General features: G+C 45.6%; 1 protein-coding gene across 2 annotated transcripts in view; it reads left to right on the forward strand.

The window, feature by feature from the left end:
• LOC137651712 (G kinase-anchoring protein 1-like) overlaps positions 1-20,133 on the forward strand; it is a 161,718-nt gene that overhangs the window by 113,233 nt on the left and 28,352 nt on the right. For both annotated transcript variants that reach the window (XM_068384940.1, XM_068384933.1), the window contains 2 exons: positions 16,314-16,454; positions 16,633-16,800. In XM_068384940.1, coding sequence (XP_068241041.1) covers positions 16,314-16,454; positions 16,633-16,800 — 309 coding nt within the window. The remainder of the gene's footprint in view (positions 1-16,313; positions 16,455-16,632; positions 16,801-20,133) is intronic.

Genomic DNA, 20,133 nt, shown 5'->3' on the forward strand with positions numbered 1-20,133 from the left:
GAGCAAGGAGCGAAACTATTGCAGTTCTGCAGGGAACTAGGGATCACCATCAACTTGGGAAAGTCCCAGTTAGACCCCACCACCAGGATAACGTACCTAGGGATCGTCCTGTACTCCCAATTAGGAGGGCATTCCCCTCTCAAGAGAGGCTTAGCAACCTGGATCAAGTTATTCGACCATTCCTGATAGGTGCGCTAATGAGAGCCAAGGACTGGCAGAGGCTTGTGGGCCACCTGGTCTCGTGGGAGAAATTGGTTCCTCAGGGGAGGCTCAAGCTGAGAGCAGTCCAATGGAAATAGAAGGACCTTTGGCCACCAGGAGCCCCGGACTCCAGGAACATGTTCCTCTGGTGATCCGATAGGGCGAACACCCTTGAGGGATTACCATTCGCGTCCGTTCTTCCAGAGGTGTTGCTCTTCACTGATATATCAAAGGAGGGGTGGGTAGCCCATCTGCTCGGGGAAACAGCAGAGAGGAAGTGGTCCCCGGAGGAGAAGACACTTCACATAAACATGCTCGAGCTACTAGCAGGCCAAAAAGCCCTTGCAAGGTTCGCCCATCGTCTCCGTGGAAACACGGTAGCACTCGGGTGTGACAACGTCACCGTGGTGGCATACATAAAGAAGTAAGGAGGCGAGATCAAAGGGGTTGTGCAACCTCACGGCTCAAATACTGGAATGGGCCGAAAAGGAACACATCAGCCTCACAGCCAGGCTCATTCCAGGAAAAGGAACGTTCTAGCCGACGGTCTCGGCAGGACAGGGCAAGTAGTGGGGTCTGAGTGGTCCCTACACCCACAGATAGCCCAGAAAGTCCTCCAGAGGTGGAGCTCACCGATGATAGACCTTTTCGCCACGGGGCACAATGAACAGTTCTCCGTGTTCTGTTCCCCGGTGCCAGACCCAGCAGCAGAGTTCGAAGACGACTCCCAACGCTCGTTGGATGGATTCGACGTACAGTGAACCCTCGTTTATCGCGGTAGATAGGTTCCAAACCCGACCGCGATAGCTGAAAATCCGCGAAGTAGGGACACCATATTTACGTATTTAACATGTATATTCAGACTTTTAAAACCTTCCCTTTACGTAGTACTGTTAACAAACTACCCTTTAATGTACAGAACACTTAATGCATGTACTACAGTACCCTAAACTAAAACAGGCACAAATATTAAAGGCGATTTTATATCATGCGTTTCCTAAACACGCCAAAAAGCTCGATAAAAAATGACAACCAATGTTTTGTTTATGTTTATCTCTGATCATAATGAAGAAACAAACGCATTTACACATCTGTGTATAGGTTAGTTTTTGCGTCGATTATATTGATTATATGTTGATTTTGTTATTACCAATGTTTTACTTAATTTTTCTTAGGACTTCCAAATAAATGAAATGAATGCCATTTATATAATGTTTTTCTTTATGATGCCGCCTGAAACGGAAACCTTCCATTCGTTTACTGTACGCTCCATCTTTGATCGTAATAAACAAACGAAGGCATTAAGGGGACCGTCCGCCATGTCCGCCATTTTTTTTTTCTAATGATCCAAATTACACAATTTCTATATATGTTTTAGACATATATAATACCTTCATCATATAAAATTTTCAAGTCATTTGATCAAAAACTTTTGGATTTATTAGCAAAAATCATGATTTAAAAAAAATATTTAGGTACATTTTTCCCCACTACTATAATACCAATTGTATTGAAACTTATACCACAAAAACTACTCTAACAACCGAACAATTCTGTCAGACAGAATTTTGATTTTCCTTTGTTTTTATTTTATGAATTTTTATTTTTTTTTCCTCGTCTAGACAGAAAATAATGTGAAAAAAAATGTAAAAAGAAAATCAAAATTTTGTCCGACAGAATTGTGGGATTTTTATTCTTCTTTTCAATGATATCTTTTTCTCTAATATCAAACAACAAATAAGTGAGAAAAATGTACCTAAGTGGGAATAAGTATGTTTTTGAGTTATGAGCTCCCAAAGATTTGCAGCAAACTTTCGCTTCTTTTCTAAAAGAAATCAAGATAGTATTATTATAATAACTTTTATTGTTTATTCCTACATAAATGCACCCTAAACGAGGTATTTGAACCCTCAGTTTACTATTCCTATGTTATGAGTTGCCAGCGATCTCAAATTGTTGCCAGTGTTTTAGTTAGCAGCTTTCAGCTTTGTACTCTTATCCATGTTTCCCTCTTTCTTGGTTCTTTTTTCTTGTTCTCCACTTGCTTTTTGTTCTTTCTATCACCTTATGTAACATTGGCATTGCTATAAAATTCCAGGGGACGTTGTGAAAAGCACAATCAACATACGAACTTCAAGTAAATAAACACATACATTATAATTTCTATATGTCTTTGGAAACTTTGCTGATGTTTTCGAAGCTGGTAGTTTTCATTCACATACCTCTACCAAAGCCTTTCATTTCTGCCAGAGGTACGAGATTTCGAAACATGAGCGAGAGAGAGAGATCATGAAAGCATTTGGCTGATATAGATGGCAGTTCAAATTGAGAGAGAGAGAGAGAGAGAGAGAGAGAGAGAGAGAGAGAGAGGGAGAGAGAGAAGAGAGAGAGAGAGAGAGGGGAGGGAGAGAGGGGGAGAGAGGGGGAGAGAGAGAGAGAGAGAGAGAGAGAGGGGGAGAGAGAGAGAGAGAGGAGAGAGGAGAGAGAGAGAGGGGGGAGAGAGAGAGAGAGAGAGGGGGAGAGAGAGAGAGAGAGAGGGGGAGAGAGAGAGAGAGGGGGAGAGAGAGAGAGAGGGGGAGAGAAGAGGAGAGAGGGGGTGAGAGAGAGAGAGAGAGGGGGGAGAGAGAGAGAGGGGGGAAGAGAGAGAGAGAGAGAGAGAGGGGGAGAGAGAGAGAGGGGGAGAGAGAGAGAGGGGGAGAGAGAGAGAGGGGCAGAGAGAGAGAGAGAGAGAGAGAGAGAGAGAGAGAGAGAGGAGAGAGAGAGAGAGAGAGAGAGAGAGAGAGGGGGAGAGAGAGAGAGGGGGAGAGAGAGAGAGAGAGAGAGAGAGAGCGCGCGCCTGCGCATCTGTCAAACTCAGTCTTTACAGACGACGCCATAAGGATGAGGTCATCATTTAAAGACCGCTATATCTTCATTGTTGGAAAAATTATTGACTATTTGTTCTTTCTATAACCTTTGGTAACATTGGCCTTGCTATAATGTTCCCGAGGGCTTTGTGGAAACACAATGTACATACGAACTTCAAATAAACAAACGCATGCATTATAAATTCTATACATCTTTGGAAACTTTGGCTTCTGTTATTGTAGGAGTAGATTTCGTTCATCTACACTCTACCAATGCCTTCCATTTCTGCCAGACGTACGATAGCTCGAAACATAAGTGAAAAATCGCTATAGATATGCAAAATTAACACACAAAGACGATTTTGTCATACTCAGTCATGCAGACGACACAGTAAGGATGACGTCATCATTTAAAAACCTCTATATCTTCGCTATTTGTAAAAATAATTGGCTGAAACTTATGGGGAGTATGTACGACATGTTTATGCATACATAGAAGCAATAAAACGATTTTCGATTTCTGAAAGTTATGTCGATACCCCATGGCGGACGGTCCCCTTAAACGCGCATGATGAAAGTGATAAATGACGATATTAAAAGCTTTTAGTAAATGTGTTATTACAAATATTATTTACCGTATCTATATAAAATCCTACATACATAGCAAAGCAGGAAAACTATTTTTTTTTTTTTTTTTTTTTTTGGCGTTTAATCAACAATAACAAACTGCCGCTAATGACCGAATGATAATTTACGATAGAGAGAGAGAGAGAGAGTGTGTGAGTTGTTTTAAATGTAATAAACATAATAATCTGATAGGTTATAACATGTATATTCAGACTTTTAAAACCTTCCCTTTACGTAGTACTGTTAATAAACTACCCTTTAATGTACAGAACACTTAATGCAGACAAAACACCAATCACAGGCTAGATTACAAAACTTGGGAGCTGATTCGTCATCTATCAGCACTGGAACCAATCACAGTCAGTCTTACATGCTACGTAGTAGTTACAAATTCAAATACAAGGTACTATATACAGTATGCTTTACGTACGCTATTTTACGCTTGTTTTGTTGTAGGATATGTACGCTTATTCGAGATGTGGTTTTTGCAACAAAGAATATTATTGGATGCAGTACTACGTACGTATATATACAAAAGATTCAGGGAAAAGATGCACATCCTTTACATTTGTAGTAGTAGCCATCAGCAGCCTTACACCATTCAAATATGACAAAGTCAGACTGCATCTGATTTGCGTTTCATGTTCGATTTAATTTTACTACGTATACTGAATTATCGTATGATCACATTCTCTTTTCGTGTTTTATTTCTTTCTGTACTTAATTATATGTCATATGTAATGCAATGAACCATCAGTAAGAGCAGATATTACTAATTATTAATGGAATTAACGAAATATTTGGGGTCTTCATATATCGCGGCTTTTTTCGAAATTTCCGGAAAATCCGCGATATATGTATATACATGCGTTATGAAAAAAATCCGCGATAGTCGAACCGCGAAGTAGCGAGGGCTCACTGTATATGTCTTTCCTCCCTTCGGGAATCTCAGGCAGGTTCTCAACAGGATCAGGCAGCCAAGAGATACAAGGTTGATTTTGGTAGTGCCCTGGTGGCCGGAGAGAGAGTGGTTCGCGGACCTACAAGTTCTGGCTATCCTTCCTCCGTGGCGTCTGCCAGTAAGAGAAGATTGGCCACACCAGCCCCACTTCCAAAGGGTTTCACGAAAACCCCCAGTGCCTTCAGCTACACACGTGGAGGTTATCGGGCGTCTACTAAGGAAGGAAGGATACTCGAAGAGGACAGCCTTGAGGATGTCCAGTTATCTTAGGAAATCCTCTGTCAGGGTTTACCAGGCCGAGTGGGCCACATATGTGAAGTGGTATGCGGGTCAGAACTTTAGGCCCCTGGATGCATTAGTCCACAGGATTGCAAGGAGCTCACCCTCAAGACGGTCTTCCTGTTAGCCCTTGCGTCGGCAAAAAGAGTAAGTGAGATTCATGGGCTGTCTTACGAAGTCTCACACTCGAAGAGGTGGCGAGAAGCTACTTTCAGGTTCTTGCCTACCTTCGTAGCCAAGACTCAGAACCCAGCTGTTTGGGACCCTAGGTTTGAAGGGTTCTCAGTGCCAGCAATCCCGCGTTCAGACACCCGAGGGGCTTGCTACTGTGCCCAGTCAGAGCGGTATGTAAGTACTTAGAGAGAACGGCCAGACTTAGCCCCGAGACCAAGAGTCTGTTCGTCTCCTCAAGACTAGTGAAGAAGCCGGTCTCTAAGAATACAATCTCCTTCTGGCTGCGGCAGGTAATCGTGAGAGCCTACGACAGTTCGGGGGTCTCTCTTCCAGGAAAGCCTAGACCCCATGACATTAGGTGCCTGAGTACTTCGTTGGCCTTCGAGAGGAACATGGCAGTGGACCAGATCCTGAGAGCAGGCACGTGGTCACGGCAGTCCACCTTTACGGCTCCCTACCTAAAGGAAGGTTCGAGAAATCCTTGGACGGGTTCTCTCTTGGTCCTGTCAGTTCTGCGCTCCAAAAGATTTAAGGTGTAGCTCCGGGGTACATGAGGATTGAGTCCTTCACCCTCCATGGGATAGACTATCAGTGAATGAATACGCCTCCGAGGATTTTTACAGAGGTGAGGTACGCAAAAAACTAAGATAGTTTTCGTAGTTTTTCCCAAATTTCTCGTTTCTATTTTTGGGTCAGCAGAACCTAGCCTCCTTTCTAGGTTCCTTTTTTCCCCTTCGTAATCGGTCTCTAGGTCCTGAAGGCCACTCCCACCTCCTAATGTATAAGTCTCCTAAGAAAGTAGTTCGAGGTAAGTACTCCGTGTTGGAACAAATCACAAATTTTAAGTTATTTGTATTTTTCCTAACTGTACTTACCTCGAACTACTTTCGGGTTATGGCCCACTCATCCTGCCCCGAGTGCCTTACAGGACTTCATAGAAACCTATCTGCCAAAACTTACTGGAGCTCGAGACCTGAGCAGGCATGCTCTCTGACCCCGGGTCGCCTCGTGGCGCGTATCACTCCGCCAGAGGTTACCCCGCATAGAAAACGGGAGTAGGGTAAACTACACAAAATTCTGGTCGGTTGGGAGGAGATCCCAGATACTCCTAAGAAAGTAGTTTGAGGTAAGTACTGTTAGGAAAAATACAAATTACTTAAAATTTGTGATTTTGTGTTGTCAATGGTACCAGTAGGTTGGGTTTGTGCGTGTATTGTACCACTATACAAGGATAAGGGAGATGTGCATGAGTGTTGTAATTCAAGGGGTATTAGTTTGTTGAGTGTAGTTGGAAAAGTGTATGGTAGAGTACTGATTAATAGGATTAAGGATAAAACAGAGAATGCAATCTTAGAAGTACAGAGTGGTTTTAGAAGAGGTAGGGGTTGTATGAATCAGATTTTTACAGTTAGGCAGATATGCAAGAAATATTTAGCAAAAGGTAAGAATGTGTATGTTGCGTTTATGGATCTGGAGAAAGCGTATGATAAGAGTTGATAGGGAAGCAATGTGGAATGTGATGAGGTTATATGGAGTTGGTGGAAAGTTGTTGCAAGCAGTGAAAAGTTTCTACAAAGGTAGTAAAGCATGTGTTAGGATAGGAAATGAAGTGAGCGATTGGTTTCCGGTGAGAGTGGGACTGAGACAGGGATGTGTGATATCACCGTGATTGTTTAACTTGTGTGATGATGGAGTGGTGAGAGAGGTGAATGCTCAAGTGTTTGGACGAGGATTGAGACTGGTAGACGAGAATGAATGACTATGAATGGGAGGTAAATCAGTTGTTGTTTGCGGATGATACTGTACTGGTTGCAGACGCGGAAGAGAAGCTTGGCCGATTAGTGACAGAGTTTGGAAGGGTGTGTGAGAGAAGGAAGTTGAGAGTTAATGTGGGTAAGAGTAAGGTTATGAGATGTACGAGAAGGGAAGGTGGTGCGAGGTTGAATGTCACGTTGAATGGAGAGTTACTTGAGGAGGTGGATCAGTTCAAGTACTTTGGGTCTGTTGTTGCAGCAAATGGTGGAGTGGAAGCAGATGTATGTCAGAGAGTGAATGAAGGATGCAAAGTGTTGGGGGCAGTTAAGGGAGTAGTAAAAAATAGAGGGTTGGGCATGAATGTAAAGAGAGTTCTGTATGAGAAAGTGATTGTACTAACTGTGATGTATGGATCGGAATTGTGGGGAATGAAAGTGACGGAGAGACAGAAATTGAATGTGTTTGAGATGTAGTGTCTAAGGACGGCTGTTGTATCTCGAGTAGATAGGGTTAGGAACGAAGTAGTGAGGTTGAGAGTGGGTGTAAGAAATGAGTTAGCAGCTAGAGTGGATATGAATGTGTTGAGGTGGTTTGGCCATGTTGAGAGAATGGAAAAAGGCTGTCTGCTAAAGAAGGTGATGAATGCAAGAGTTAATGGGAGAAGTACAAGAGGAAGGCCAAGGTTTGGGTGGATGGATGGAGTGAAGGAAGCTCTGGGTGATAGGAGGATAGATGTGAGAGAGACAAGAGAGCGTGCCAGAAATAGGAATGAATGGCGAGCGATTGCGACGCAGTTCCGGTAGGCCTTGCTGTTTCATCCGGTGCCTTGGATGACCACGGAGGTAGCAGCAGTAGGGGATTCAGCATTATGAAGGTTCATCTGCGGTGGATAGTGTGGGAGGGTGGGCTGTGGCACCCTAGCAGTACCAGCCGAACTCGGTTGAGGCCCTTGTCAGGATGGAAGAAAAATAGCGGGGAGACATCCCCTTTTTTGTTTCATTTGTTTGATGTCGGCTACCCCCAGACTTGGGGGAAGTGCCTTGGTATATGTATGTATGTATGTATAATCCTTTTCCCAATTCCTTCCCAAATCTCTTTCGTAGTACATTTACATTGCTCTCCCACACACACATCTACAACGTATCTTTCCAACTCTTTTGATTCTCTATATTTTGCGATTTCATTCATCTCATTTTAGAATTCATCTGTCATTTTCATCTTATTAATCATTCTAAACCCCTTTCTTATCCCTCATTCCACCTATTATCATTCCTATTTCTCATTCATTCTTGCATTTCCCAATTTCCTTGATGTCGCTAATCTATTTAAATTAGTGTAGATTTGGCGGAGGGGATGTGCAAGAAGAAGGAACTGTCATCGTCACGGATTGGCTACTGCCTCCCCGTCTCGTGTCTACATGTATCGCTCCCTTTGTCGTATTGTTTCGTTCTTCTCTCTCCCTGTTCTCCCTGGTGTTTCACTTACTGTAACCAATAATAATGCATGTAATTCACATTTTAGTATCGTATTTATAATTAAAAACGGCAAATTATAATCTTATGCATTGATTATATTCAAATGAGTTGATCAACCTTGCATAGTCTGTCACCAACCTCAATTTTCGGATCAAATAACTCCCTTATTATTAAGGCATCCTACCGAAGGATATTTCATATTTACTAAAAGAAACGATTATTACTTGATCTATCATTTTTTAATTAGCATACAATACTAACTTCAATAGTTTTATTTGAAATGCTTCGCTCATGTTTTACTTACTTGTCCTGCGAGTTGAATCGCATAATGTTAACCGGAGTTTCATTCATGTTGACGATGCACGATATTTTATAGTTTTTAGCTCTGTGGTGCTTGATTATAAAGCTTTAGTAGACTTAGCAAAGAAACAAAGATTTCATTTATTACACACATACTCACGTGCGCGCACACAGAATATGAATGATTTGAAGTTTTATGGCATACTGAATAAGAGAGAACTAATACTGTAATGAGTTATAAATGTATTATATGAAAATTCTGATAAATTATAACACATCGGTGCTTATGTAGTACTTTATTAATTAATTAATTATATATAGTAGATGTCTTGAATAAGTCAAGAAATAGTATACACAATACTTTGTTATTGATTTGTTCAGACGACACACACACACACACACACATACATATTCTCTCTTTCTCTCTCTCTTTATCAAACTAAGTATTTTGAGTGATGTGATCAAATAAAATTAATTTTATATCAGTATGTACATTTTTAAATATTTAACTTAGCCGGTGAATATATAATAGCTGCAACTCTGTTGCTCGACAGACAAAAAACAGTAAAAACTCGCCAGCGATCGCTATACAGGTTGCGGGTGTGCCCACCAGCGCCAACTGTCGGCCAGATACCACTCTCGATGTAAACAAAGACTCAATTTCTTCTCTGTCGACGTGTCGACAAGACGTACTTTACTCGCTGTTGAACCTGGAGTTTTTTTCACTACATATTTGGTGAAGTACTTTAATTTGGTTTGAGCTTTCGCAGTACAGGTGTTTTTCTTCAAATAAATCCTTGAACTCTTTTTTGGATCGGATTAATTGTTGATGACTTAGATCGTTTTTTGGAATTTTCCCTTGACTAATTCAAAATGGCTGACCTTTCACAAGTTCCCAAGTTCAGAAAATGTAATGCTAGGGACTGTCATAGGCGTCTTCCAAAGGCTTCTCTCGACCCTCACACTGTTTGTTCCAATTGTCGGGGTAAAACCTGTCAATTGGAAGATCGGTGTGAGGAATGCGTGGGCCTTTCGGAATTCGATTTTATCGAATTTGAGAAATATACACGCAGACTAGAGAGAGATAGGGTAAGGAGAAGTTCTTCTAGGTCGGTAGATTTTTCCTCTCCACATGCCCCTGAACCTAATCCTTCCCCTGTAGTGGTTGTTCCTAACCCCCCTCCTAGCACTCAGGAACCGTCGATGCAAGACATGATGCGTGCTATCCATGCCTTGGGGGAGAGAGTTGAGGCCCTAGCAAGTGACCGGAATCAACTCATGGCGGACGTAAAGGAACTAAAGTGCCAAAGTGCCGCGGCGGAAAGTGTTAAAGTGCCTAGTGTTTCTCAAAGTGTTGTGAACAGTGTTGCGCTTGAGGGTTCGTCTGTTCGTGCCTGTCGTCCTCCTAGTCCGGGACCTCTTGCAAGCTCCCAAGCCCAGGGGAGAAGCAATGTCGTACGACTCATGGGTTCGAGAGGCCTTGATCAGCGAACAGACGTTCCCTCTATGGTATCAGGCGTATCTCCCCAAGATCGCCCCTACCAACGTAAGACGAGAGAGCCCATTTTTACCTCGTCGTCCGAAGGTGTTTCTCGTAAGAAACCTTGGACCAAGGTCTCCAGACCTTTGAAACGTAAGTTGGTCCCTTCAGGACAAGTCCAACGTCCCGGTTGTAGCCACTGGGACAGTTCGGACTTGTTGCCGTCATCGGATGACTGCTCGCCGCCTAAGAGAGGCAAAGTTGTGCCGCCTCAGTCGCTCACCCCGTCTGTTGCCGCACCTGCTTCCGTAGACCCTAAATGGGTGTTACTGCAGGACATGCAGTCCAAGCTTGCGTCCTTGATGGAGGACTTCAATGCGGAGAAGGTTGCCGCTGAACCTTCTGGCCAACAACCATCCAAGCGGTCTGTTGTGCGTCCTGTTGACGTTGAGGTAGCTTTCTCGCATCAACCAGTTGGGGTAGTACCTCCACCGATGCGACCCAGTGTGGGTTTCCAGCCGCACGTTGACGTTAGGCAACGCACGGAGGTGGTTGTTGACGTTCAGGACGTTCATCAGCCATCAGAGGTGACTTGTTTTGACGCGGTGCGTCAACCTCCGCAACCCGGTATGGTGTTGACTGCACAACCCAGACGGTCTAAACAGTCTCGGGTGGACGCTGTGCGTCCTCGCGCACCTATGGTTGTTGACAGTTCCCGGCGAGTCAAACGTTGCCCACTCCTTTGCCGTTTTCTCATCAGTTATCGGATGAGGAACTGTCAGATGAGGACGTTGCTGAACCACAAGAGGATCAACCTTCAGAACTTGATGAGCCTAAGGCAGCTCAACCATCCTTGGACTTTAGAAAAGTCATGGCTGTGTTTAAGGAGTTGTTCCCTGACCACTTTGTTTCTGTGGCTCCTCGTTCGCCGCCGTCGGAGTTTGTATTAGGCGTTCCTGCTACCGTGCCTGCCTTTACTAAACTCGTTCTCTCTCGCTCATCCAAGAGAGCTTTGCGGCTGTTGGGCGATTGGTTAGAGACCAAGAAGAGTTTAGGGAAGACAGCATTTGCCTTCCCCCCATCTAAACTCTCGTCTAGATCGAGCGTCTGGTATGCCACGGGAGAAGTTCTCGGCTTGGGAGTTCCTGCCTCTGCCCAGGGCGACTTCTCAAGTCTTGTAGACTCTCCCCGCCGCCTTGCCATGAGACGCTCGAAGATTTGTTGGTCACCATCGGACCTGGACCACCTTCTTAAAGGTATATCTAGGGCTTTCGAAGTCTTTAACTTCCTAGACTGGTGTTTAGGAGCCCTGAGTAGGAAAATCTCTTCTGCGGATAAGGATGTTTCCTTACTCATTATGTCCTGCATGGACAAGGCCGTCCGTGATGGGTCCAACGAACTTGCCGCTTCATTCACGTCCGGAGTCCTGAAGAAACGAGAGTCTCTATGTTCCTTCCTGTCTGCTGGAGTGACGCCATGCCAAAGATCTGAGCTACTCTTTGCACCCTTGTCCAAGTGCCTGTTTCCTGAAGTCTTGGGTAAGGAAATTGCCTTGTCTTTAGTACAGAAGGACACCCACGATCTAGTTGCGTCCTCGGCTCGCAAAGCTCCCCCTTTGCTTACATTGTCTGCTAGACCGAGGATAGACACTCCAGCGTCTCGGTTTATCCCGCCCTTTCGTGGCAGAGCCTCCAGCAGGGGAGGTGCTCGTGCCGAAGGGAAGCGAAGGAAGAGGAAAGGATCCAAGTCCTCTAAGGGCAGAGTCTGTCTGCCCGCAACTTCAGACAGCAGTAGGAGCCAGACTCAAGAACTTCTGGCAAGCCTGGGAGAAGAGAGGCGCAGATCAACACTCTGTGAGGTTGCTCAGAGAGGGGTACAAAATCCCTTTTGTACGCAAACCCCCTCTAGCGACGTCCCCCATCGATCTCTCTCCCAGGTACAGAGAGGAAGAAAAGAGACAAGCCCTGAAACTGGAAGTGTGTCTTTTGCTAGAGAAGGGAGCGGTGGTCAAAGTCTCAGACCTTCAATCACCGGGGTTTTACAACCGTCTCTTCCTAGTATCAAAGAAGACAGGAGGTTGGAGACCGGTGCTAGACGTCAGTGCTCTGAATGTCTTTGTCACAAAGACGAAGTTTTCCATGGAGACCACAATGTCAGTCTTAGCAGCGGTCAGAAAGGAAGACTGGATGGTCTCTCTAGACCTAAGGGACGCCTACTTCCACATCCCCATTCACTCAGACTCCCAACCCTTTCTGAGATTCGTCTTCGAAGATGTGGTTTACCAGTTTCGGGCCCTGTGCTTTGGCCTAAGCACAGCTCCTCTCGTGTTTACGAGGCTGATGAGGAATGTGGCGAAATTCCTCCACTTATCGGACATCCGAGCCTCCCTTTATTTGGACGACTGGCTTCTCAGAGCCTCTTCCAGTCGTCGCTGTCTGAAGGATCTCAATTGGACTCTAGATCTGACCAAGGAATTGGGACTCCTAGTCCATTTGGAAAAGTCGCAGCTGGTCCCATCCCAAACTATCCTGTATTTAGGGATGGAGATTCACAGTCAAGCTTTTCGGGCTTTTCCGTCGGCCCCCAGAATAGATCAAGCCCTGCTCTCCATCCAGAAGATGCTGAAGAAAGAACGCTGCTCAGTCAGGCTGTGGATGAGTCTGGTAGGGACGCTGTCATCCCTGGAGCAATTTGTATCACTAGGAAGACTACACCTCCGTCCTCTTCAATTCCATCTGGCTTTTCACTGGAAAAAGGACAAGACGCTAGAGGCGGTCTCGATCCCGATTTCCGAAAAGATAAAGTCTTGTCTGACTTGGTGGAAGGACAATATCAGCCTAAGAGAGGGTCTTCCCCTGGCAGTTCAGATACCCAACCACGTTCTCTTCTCGGACGCATCGGACTTGGGCGCGACGCTGGACGGTCGGGAATGCTCAGGTCTGTGGAACTCGAGTCAGAGGAGCATGCATATCAACTGCAAGGAGCTTTTGGCGGTTCATCTGGCCTTGAGAAGCTTCGAGTATCTCCTTCGAGGCAAAGTGGTGGAAGTAAACTCAGACAACACCACGGCCTTGGCGTACATCTCCAAACAGGGAGGTACCCACTCACTGACGTTGTAAGAGATCGCAAGGGACCTGCTCATCTGGTCAAAAGATCGAGGCATCTTCCTAGTAACGAGGTTCATCCAGGGCGACTTGAACGTCCTAGCAGATTGTCTCAGTCGGATAGGTCAAGTAATTCCAACCGAATGGACCCTCCACAAGGATGTGTGCAAGAGACTTTGGGCGACTTGGGGTCAACCCACCATAGATCTCTTTGCAACCTCGCTGACCAAGAGGCTTCCAATCTATTGCTCTCCAGTCCCGGACCCAGCAGCAATGCATATAGATGCCTTCCTCCTAGATTGGTCACATCTGGATCTTTACGCATTCCCACCATTCAAGATTGTCAACAGGGTACTGCAGAAGTTCGCCTCTCACGAAGGGACAAGGTTGACGTTAGTTGCTCCCCTCTGGCCCGCGAGAGAATGGTTCACCGAGGTACTTCGATGGTTAGTAGACGTTCCCAGAAGTCTTCCTCTAAGAATAGACCTTCTACGTCAGCCACACGTAAAGAAGGTACACCAAAGCCTCCACGCTCTTCGTCTGACTGCCTTCAGACTATCGAAAGACTCTCGAGAGCTAGAGGCTTTTCGAAGGAGGCAGCCAGTGCGATTGCTAGAGCAAGGAGAGCGTCTACCATTAGAGTCTACCAATCGAAGTGGGAAGTCTTCCGAGACTGGTACAAGTCAGTTTCTGTATCCTCGACCAGTACCTCTGTAGCCCAAATAGCTGATTTTCTCTTATACCTGAGAAAAGGACGATCCCTTTCAGCTCCCACTATCAAGGGCTACAGAAGCATGTTGGCATCGGTCTTCCGGCATAGAGGCTTAGATCTTTCCAACAATAAAGATCTGCAAGACCTCCTTAAGTCTTTCGAGACCACTAAGGAGCGTCGTTTGGCTACTCCTGGGTGGAATTTAGACGTGGTCCTAAGATTCCTCATGTCAGACAGGTTTGAGCCTTTACAGTCAGCCTCCCTGAAAGATCTCACTCTTAAGACTCTTTTCCTGGTATGCTTAGCCTCGGCTAAAAGAGTCAGTGAGATTCATGCCTTCAGCAAGAACATCGGATTTTCGTCAGAAAAAGCTACTTGTTCTCTGCAACTTGGTTTTCTAGCCAAAAATGAGCTACCTTCTCGTCCTTGGCCTAAATCTTTCGATATTCCCAGCTTATCGGAGATCGTAGGCAATGAACTAGAAAGAGTCTTATGCCCTGTTAGAGCTCTTAAGTTCTACTTAGCTCGTACTAAACCTTTACGAGGCCAATCTGAAGCTTTATGGTGTTCGGTTAAGAAACCATCCTTGCCTATGTCAAAGAATGCTTTGTCATACTTTATCAGATTGTTAATACGAGAAACTCATTCACACCTGAGTGAGGAAGACCGATCTTTGCTTAAGGTTAAGACGCACGAGGTTAGAGCTGTAGCAACTTCCGTGGCCTTTAAGCAAAATAGATCTCTGCAAAGTATAATGGACGCAACCTATTGGAGAAGCAAGTCAGTGTTCGCGTCATTTTACTTGAAAGATGTCCAGTCTCTTTACGAGAACTGCTACACACTGGGACCAGTAGTGGGTGAGGGCTCAACCACTACAATTCCCTAATTCCATATCCTTTTAATCTGTCTCTTGAAATGTTTTAATGTTGTTTTTATGAGTTGTCCGGAAGGCTAAGAAGCCTTTCGCATCCTGGTTGATTTGGCGGGTGGTCAAAGTCATTTCTTGAGAGCGCCCAGATTAGGGGTTTGATGAGGTCCTGTTGTATGGGTTGCAGCCCTTGATACTTCAGCTCCTGGGGGTCTGTCAGCATCCTAAGAGGATCGCTGGGCTCCGTAAGGAAGACGTACTTACAAGGCAGAGTAATCGTCTAAGTCGACTTCCTTACCAGGTACCTATTTATTTTGGTTTTGTTATATTGATAACTGTCAAAATGAAATAAAAAACTCTTAGCTTATACGATGTAAACATATTTAACTGGTCTCTACCCACCTCCTTGGGTGTGAATCAGCTATTATATATTCACCGGCTAAGTTAAATATTTAAAAATGATATTTTAATTATAAAATAAATTTTTGAATATACTTACCCGGTGAATATATAAATTAAACGACCCTCCCTTCCTCCCCAATAGAGACGCAGTGGGATGAGAAGAAATTGAGTCTTTGTTTACATCGAGAGTGGTATCTGGCCGACAGTTGGCGCTGGTGGGCACACCCGCAACCTGTATAGCGATCGCTGGCGAGTTTTTACTGTTTTTTGTCTGTCGAGCAACAGAGTTGCAGCTATTATATATTCACCGGGTAAGTATATTCAAAAATTTATTTTATAATTAAAATATCATTTTTAAATAAATAAAAACCACTATGAATAGTAAGGTATTGTATGAACAAAGGCATATCACTCTCTCTCTCTCTCTCTCTCTCTCTCTCTCTCTCTCTCTCTCTCTCTCTCTCTCTCTCTCTCTCTCTCTCTCTCTCTCTTATGCATGATAGAAAATGTACTTATCAATAGTAAGGGTAACATTAATAAAGTATACAGTATACAGTACATACGGCACAGTACTGTATATGTTGTATATGTACAGCATTGTACTGTACTTATTGTGTTATGGTAGTTTGTTAATTGATGCTCTTGAGCCACATTCGGTATATTTTTCTGGAAAATGTCTTGAAACTATTCTTAAATATATCCAAATTGTTTATGATGATATTTTTTATGTTAATACACATTTTATGTAACAAAATAGGCAGTTATAAGCATTTTTGGCTTTCTAAGTATTCATGGTTTTGCTCTATTCACGGGGAGTTCTGGTCCTTAACCCCCGCGAATCTTGAGATAACTATATATATATATATATTTTGCATTATTTTCCTTTGACAGTTTAGTGTGTACTTCTTTTCTGTTTTGCACTGGGCTGCTTTCCTTGTGGGGCTCTGGGGCTTGTATCATTTTCCAACAATGGTTTCATATTGGCTTGTAATAATGATATGGTTGGTTGTGACTCTCTATCTTCATCCTTATTGTTTTAATCATGATTTGTAAACAACTATATTTGAAACATTCAAGTCTGAAAGAAAGGTAGTTTTATCTTTTTCTTATAAGGTTTTTTATATTTCAGTATAGCAAAGAAGCTCTAGTTAGCCAGTTTGAAGAGCAGTTGGAAAAACAAGATTATGAAATTCAGGCTCTTAGACTTGAAGTGGATAGTCTAAAAAATGACCTAAAGCTAGTCAAAAGTAGAAACAAAAAGTTATGTGAGGTAAGGTGTTTAATTTTACACTTCTGTCATCTATCTAACATTGTTGATATATGTTAATATTGTTCTGTACAAGGTAATGATATATCTGCAGTATATTGTATTCAAATGTTGGTATTTCCACACCATGAAATGTGGGATTTATTCCTGAATTTGTGTTAATGAATAGTTATTTTTGCAGGTTATATGTTCAGCTGAAATGAAGTCTAAGGCTGAACTTGTTGTAGAACTAGACAAAATGTCCAAGGTTCGCGATGAATTAACCCAAGAAGTTTCAAATCTTTCTGCCCAGTTAGAGCAAGAACGATCAAAGGTTAATCAACTTACTCTTGATCTGAAAAAAACCCAGGTAATGGATAATTTCCTTACAACTCTTTTTATTCCCATAAAGTTATTTGCCTAATGTACAAATAACTGGAGGCCCATCATTATGTTACAGGGGCAACATTGAATCTCCTTGAGGTAATGAATTTTCCCATGTATCTTGGAAAAATATTTTATCTCTGGTTTTACTCTGTCAAGAGTAAAGTTCATTTTACTCAGTTTCCCTTCCTTCACTATTTCTTCAGGTCCTGTGCATCTGTTGCTTTTCTTTAACCCTCAATATCCATAGTTGCCTATAATTTATTTCAACTTGCAAGACATATAAATATAGTTTGTATTCTTGTTTTACAAGAAAGATTGAGATGAATAGTAAATTATGTAAGATTTAAAAAAAAATTGTTAGTGGAACTTCTCTTAAACTACATTAACATCTTTATTTGCTTTTTGTTTTATCATGTTGATTTGTTATTTGTTCCGTAACTGAAATACAAACCACGCTATTTAATACAGTATGGGTAATTACTTTCGGCGTAGCTGAAATGACGAGCCATTAGAATTTTAACGAGGGTTTACTACCCCACCGCTAGTTAGCGGGGAGTAGGGAGGGTAGCTTGCTACCCCCCCCCCCCCCTCACACACACCTGTGCTGAGCTCACTTTGCTCTCGGCTCGGGTGGTAGTCGGACATGTCCGCTGTCACCCTCGCCTTCTCTGACAGCCATTACTAATATTTTGTTTGCTTTTTCTTTGACAGTGTGTGTGTGAAGTTGGCCTCTGCGATGCGTAAGTGTCCTGGTTTACCTGACCGCCCTTGGGGTACCTATATTTCGGCAGTCGAAACGGACCCCCACACCTTGTGTCCCTACTGTAGGGGCCAATGGTGTGATAAGAGTAATGTATGTGGTGAGTGCAGGGAGTGGTCTACCTCCCAGTGGGAGAGGTTTTCCCGGCGCCGGAAGGAGGAGTCCAGGCGGGATATATCTCCTTCGAAGATTTCTTGGAAAGGAGAAAATCCCAAGGGCTCTTCTTCCGTGCCCCAAACCTCCTCCGAAGCTCCCACTCGATCGGTTTCTTTCGAGAAACTGTCGAGTGGTAGCATAGGCCGCAGTTCTGTTGACCGATCTCGGGGTTTGGGAGAGGGAGTTGCCTCCTATAGCGAGGCAGCTCCTCCTCCTCCCCCAGGGGAGGATTTAAATTTAAATATAAATATAAATGTAAATGTGTCTAATAACGATTTGTTACAGCTTTGGGCTTCCTTGGGGCTTGAGGGTTCGCCCGAAGCCTTGTTTGACATGATCAGGTTGGGGGCAGCTGTCAAACAATCGCCGACTTTAGCAGAGGTTGATCCTCTGTCTATCGTCGACGTTGTTGTGGCAGAGGCTTCCGATGAGTTGTATCAAACCTCTGCTCCTGATGTTGCTGATGTAGCTGAAGGCTTAGTTCCCCCCTCCGAACATCTTTCGAGGGAGGAACTAAGTCCAACGGTCTCTCCTGCCGGTGATTCTCTCCCTCGGGGGAGTTCACTCACAGAGACTCCTCTTCAGAGGACTGCCGATAGTCAGCCCGCTGACCCCATGGCCCCCAGAGGGCGTATAAGGCGTAAAGCCCGCCTTCCTCTTTGCTGTAGAGGCCTTCCTTCACCTCACAAGGGTGTTAGGAGGCGTCTCATTGGTTCATCATCGCCGCAGTCCGCCGCTTAGGAACCTCGCCGTCGTTCGCCGACTCTACCAGTTACATCCCTGGACCTCTCCGGAGATCGTTCGCGATCTCCTTCGGTGGAAGGTCGTCCTTGCAAAGGACACGCCGACCTTCCACCCACCAGACCTGCTGACCTGCCGTCGCCGTTCCTGGCCACTGATGCGCTGTGGGCACCTACTCACCCTGTTTTTAAACAGGCAACGGTCCTTTCGGGGCACAAGGGACTTTCACACAATGTGTCTTAAGTCTCTTACGCGCCAGAAATCCCCTGCGCGCAAGCGTTTTCCAGCTGCTGTAGTTCCTGTTATAGCGCGCCACTGCGCGCCCACGTTCTCCTGCGAGCCAGCGCTCTCCTACGCTGCAGCGCTCGCCTGCGCGCCAACGATCTCCTGCACACCCACGATCTTCTGATCTGGGAGCAAAGGGGAAGATAACCTCTTCCCCTGCTCGCCAGCGCTCTCCAACGCGTCATCGGACCCCGCCTGTTTGCCATCCTTCACCCGCGCGCCGTCGCGCGCAGTGTCCTACCCGCGCCCACGCACGCCCTGCGCGGCCAACTATTTTTCCAGATGTGCGCCCTCATGCGCGCCCGCGCGCAAGGGATATATCCTGAGCGCGCCCAACGTTATCGCCCTTAAGGGCTCTTCGGGATCCTGCGAGCGAACAATAGCCTTCGCGCGCGAGCGCTCATCCAGCCTGCTGCTCGCCCTCTGCAATTACCGGAACGCGCGCCATCGTTTGCCCGCGCGCCATCGTTTCGCCCGCGCGCCATCGTTTGCCCGCGCGCCATCGTTTGCCCGCGCGCCATCGTTCGCCCGCGCGCCATCGTTCGCCCGCGCGCCATCGTTCGCCCGCGCGCCATCGTTCGCCCGCGCGCCATCGTTCGCCCGCGCGCCATCGCTCGCCCGCAAGCCATCGCTCGCCCGCCCGCCATCGCTCGCTCGCCCGCCCGCCCGCCATCGCTCGCCCGCCAGCCCGCCATCGCTCGCCCGCCAGCCCGCCATCGCTCGCCCGCCAGCCCGCCATCGCCCGCCCGCCATCGCCCGCGCAATCCCACGCGCGGTCAGGTCACTTTCATCGCGTTCTCTCCCTTGCAAGCGCAGAACAGCGCTCTCGCCGGAGGGAGGGAGAACTCCGGATAGGTCCAGGGACTTTAATTCTTCTTCTTCTTCCTTTCAGGCAAACCCTACTTTGGTAACTCCTAATGATCGAACGATCCCCTTCCCTCCAGAGGGAAATACTCGGCAGCCCTGGTTTGGGTCCCCTGTCAGAGCGGTCATGCAGGCTTTTAAGCTTGTTCTCTCTGAGCTGGGCCACAAATCAGTGGCAACTTCGACTCCCCTTAAGAGAGAGAGAGGAGTAGCTGACGTGGTAACTTCTCTAAGGGCAAAGCTGACTCTTCGGAAGTCTTTGAGGAAGGCCTCCTCCCCCCCCAGACTTTCTCTCCCTCCCCTTCGGACGAAGATTTCCCGTCCTCAGCGGAGTCACGTGAGGTGAGGCGTTCCCCCATCGCACCAATGAGGGAAACCCCACCTCGCGCAGAGAAGTCTTCTCGGGTAGGGGTGGAGAAGAGCCTCCCACCATCACTGTTGGAGTCCTGCATCCCTCCCAGGAGGGAGTCAAAGGACTCCAAGACTTTACCGAAGTCGTCCTCGAGGATT

Source organism: Palaemon carinicauda, chromosome 1 (genome assembly GCF_036898095.1).
Source record: "Palaemon carinicauda isolate YSFRI2023 chromosome 1, ASM3689809v2, whole genome shotgun sequence".
In the NCBI taxonomy this organism is placed as follows: domain Eukaryota; kingdom Metazoa; phylum Arthropoda; class Malacostraca; order Decapoda; family Palaemonidae; genus Palaemon; species Palaemon carinicauda.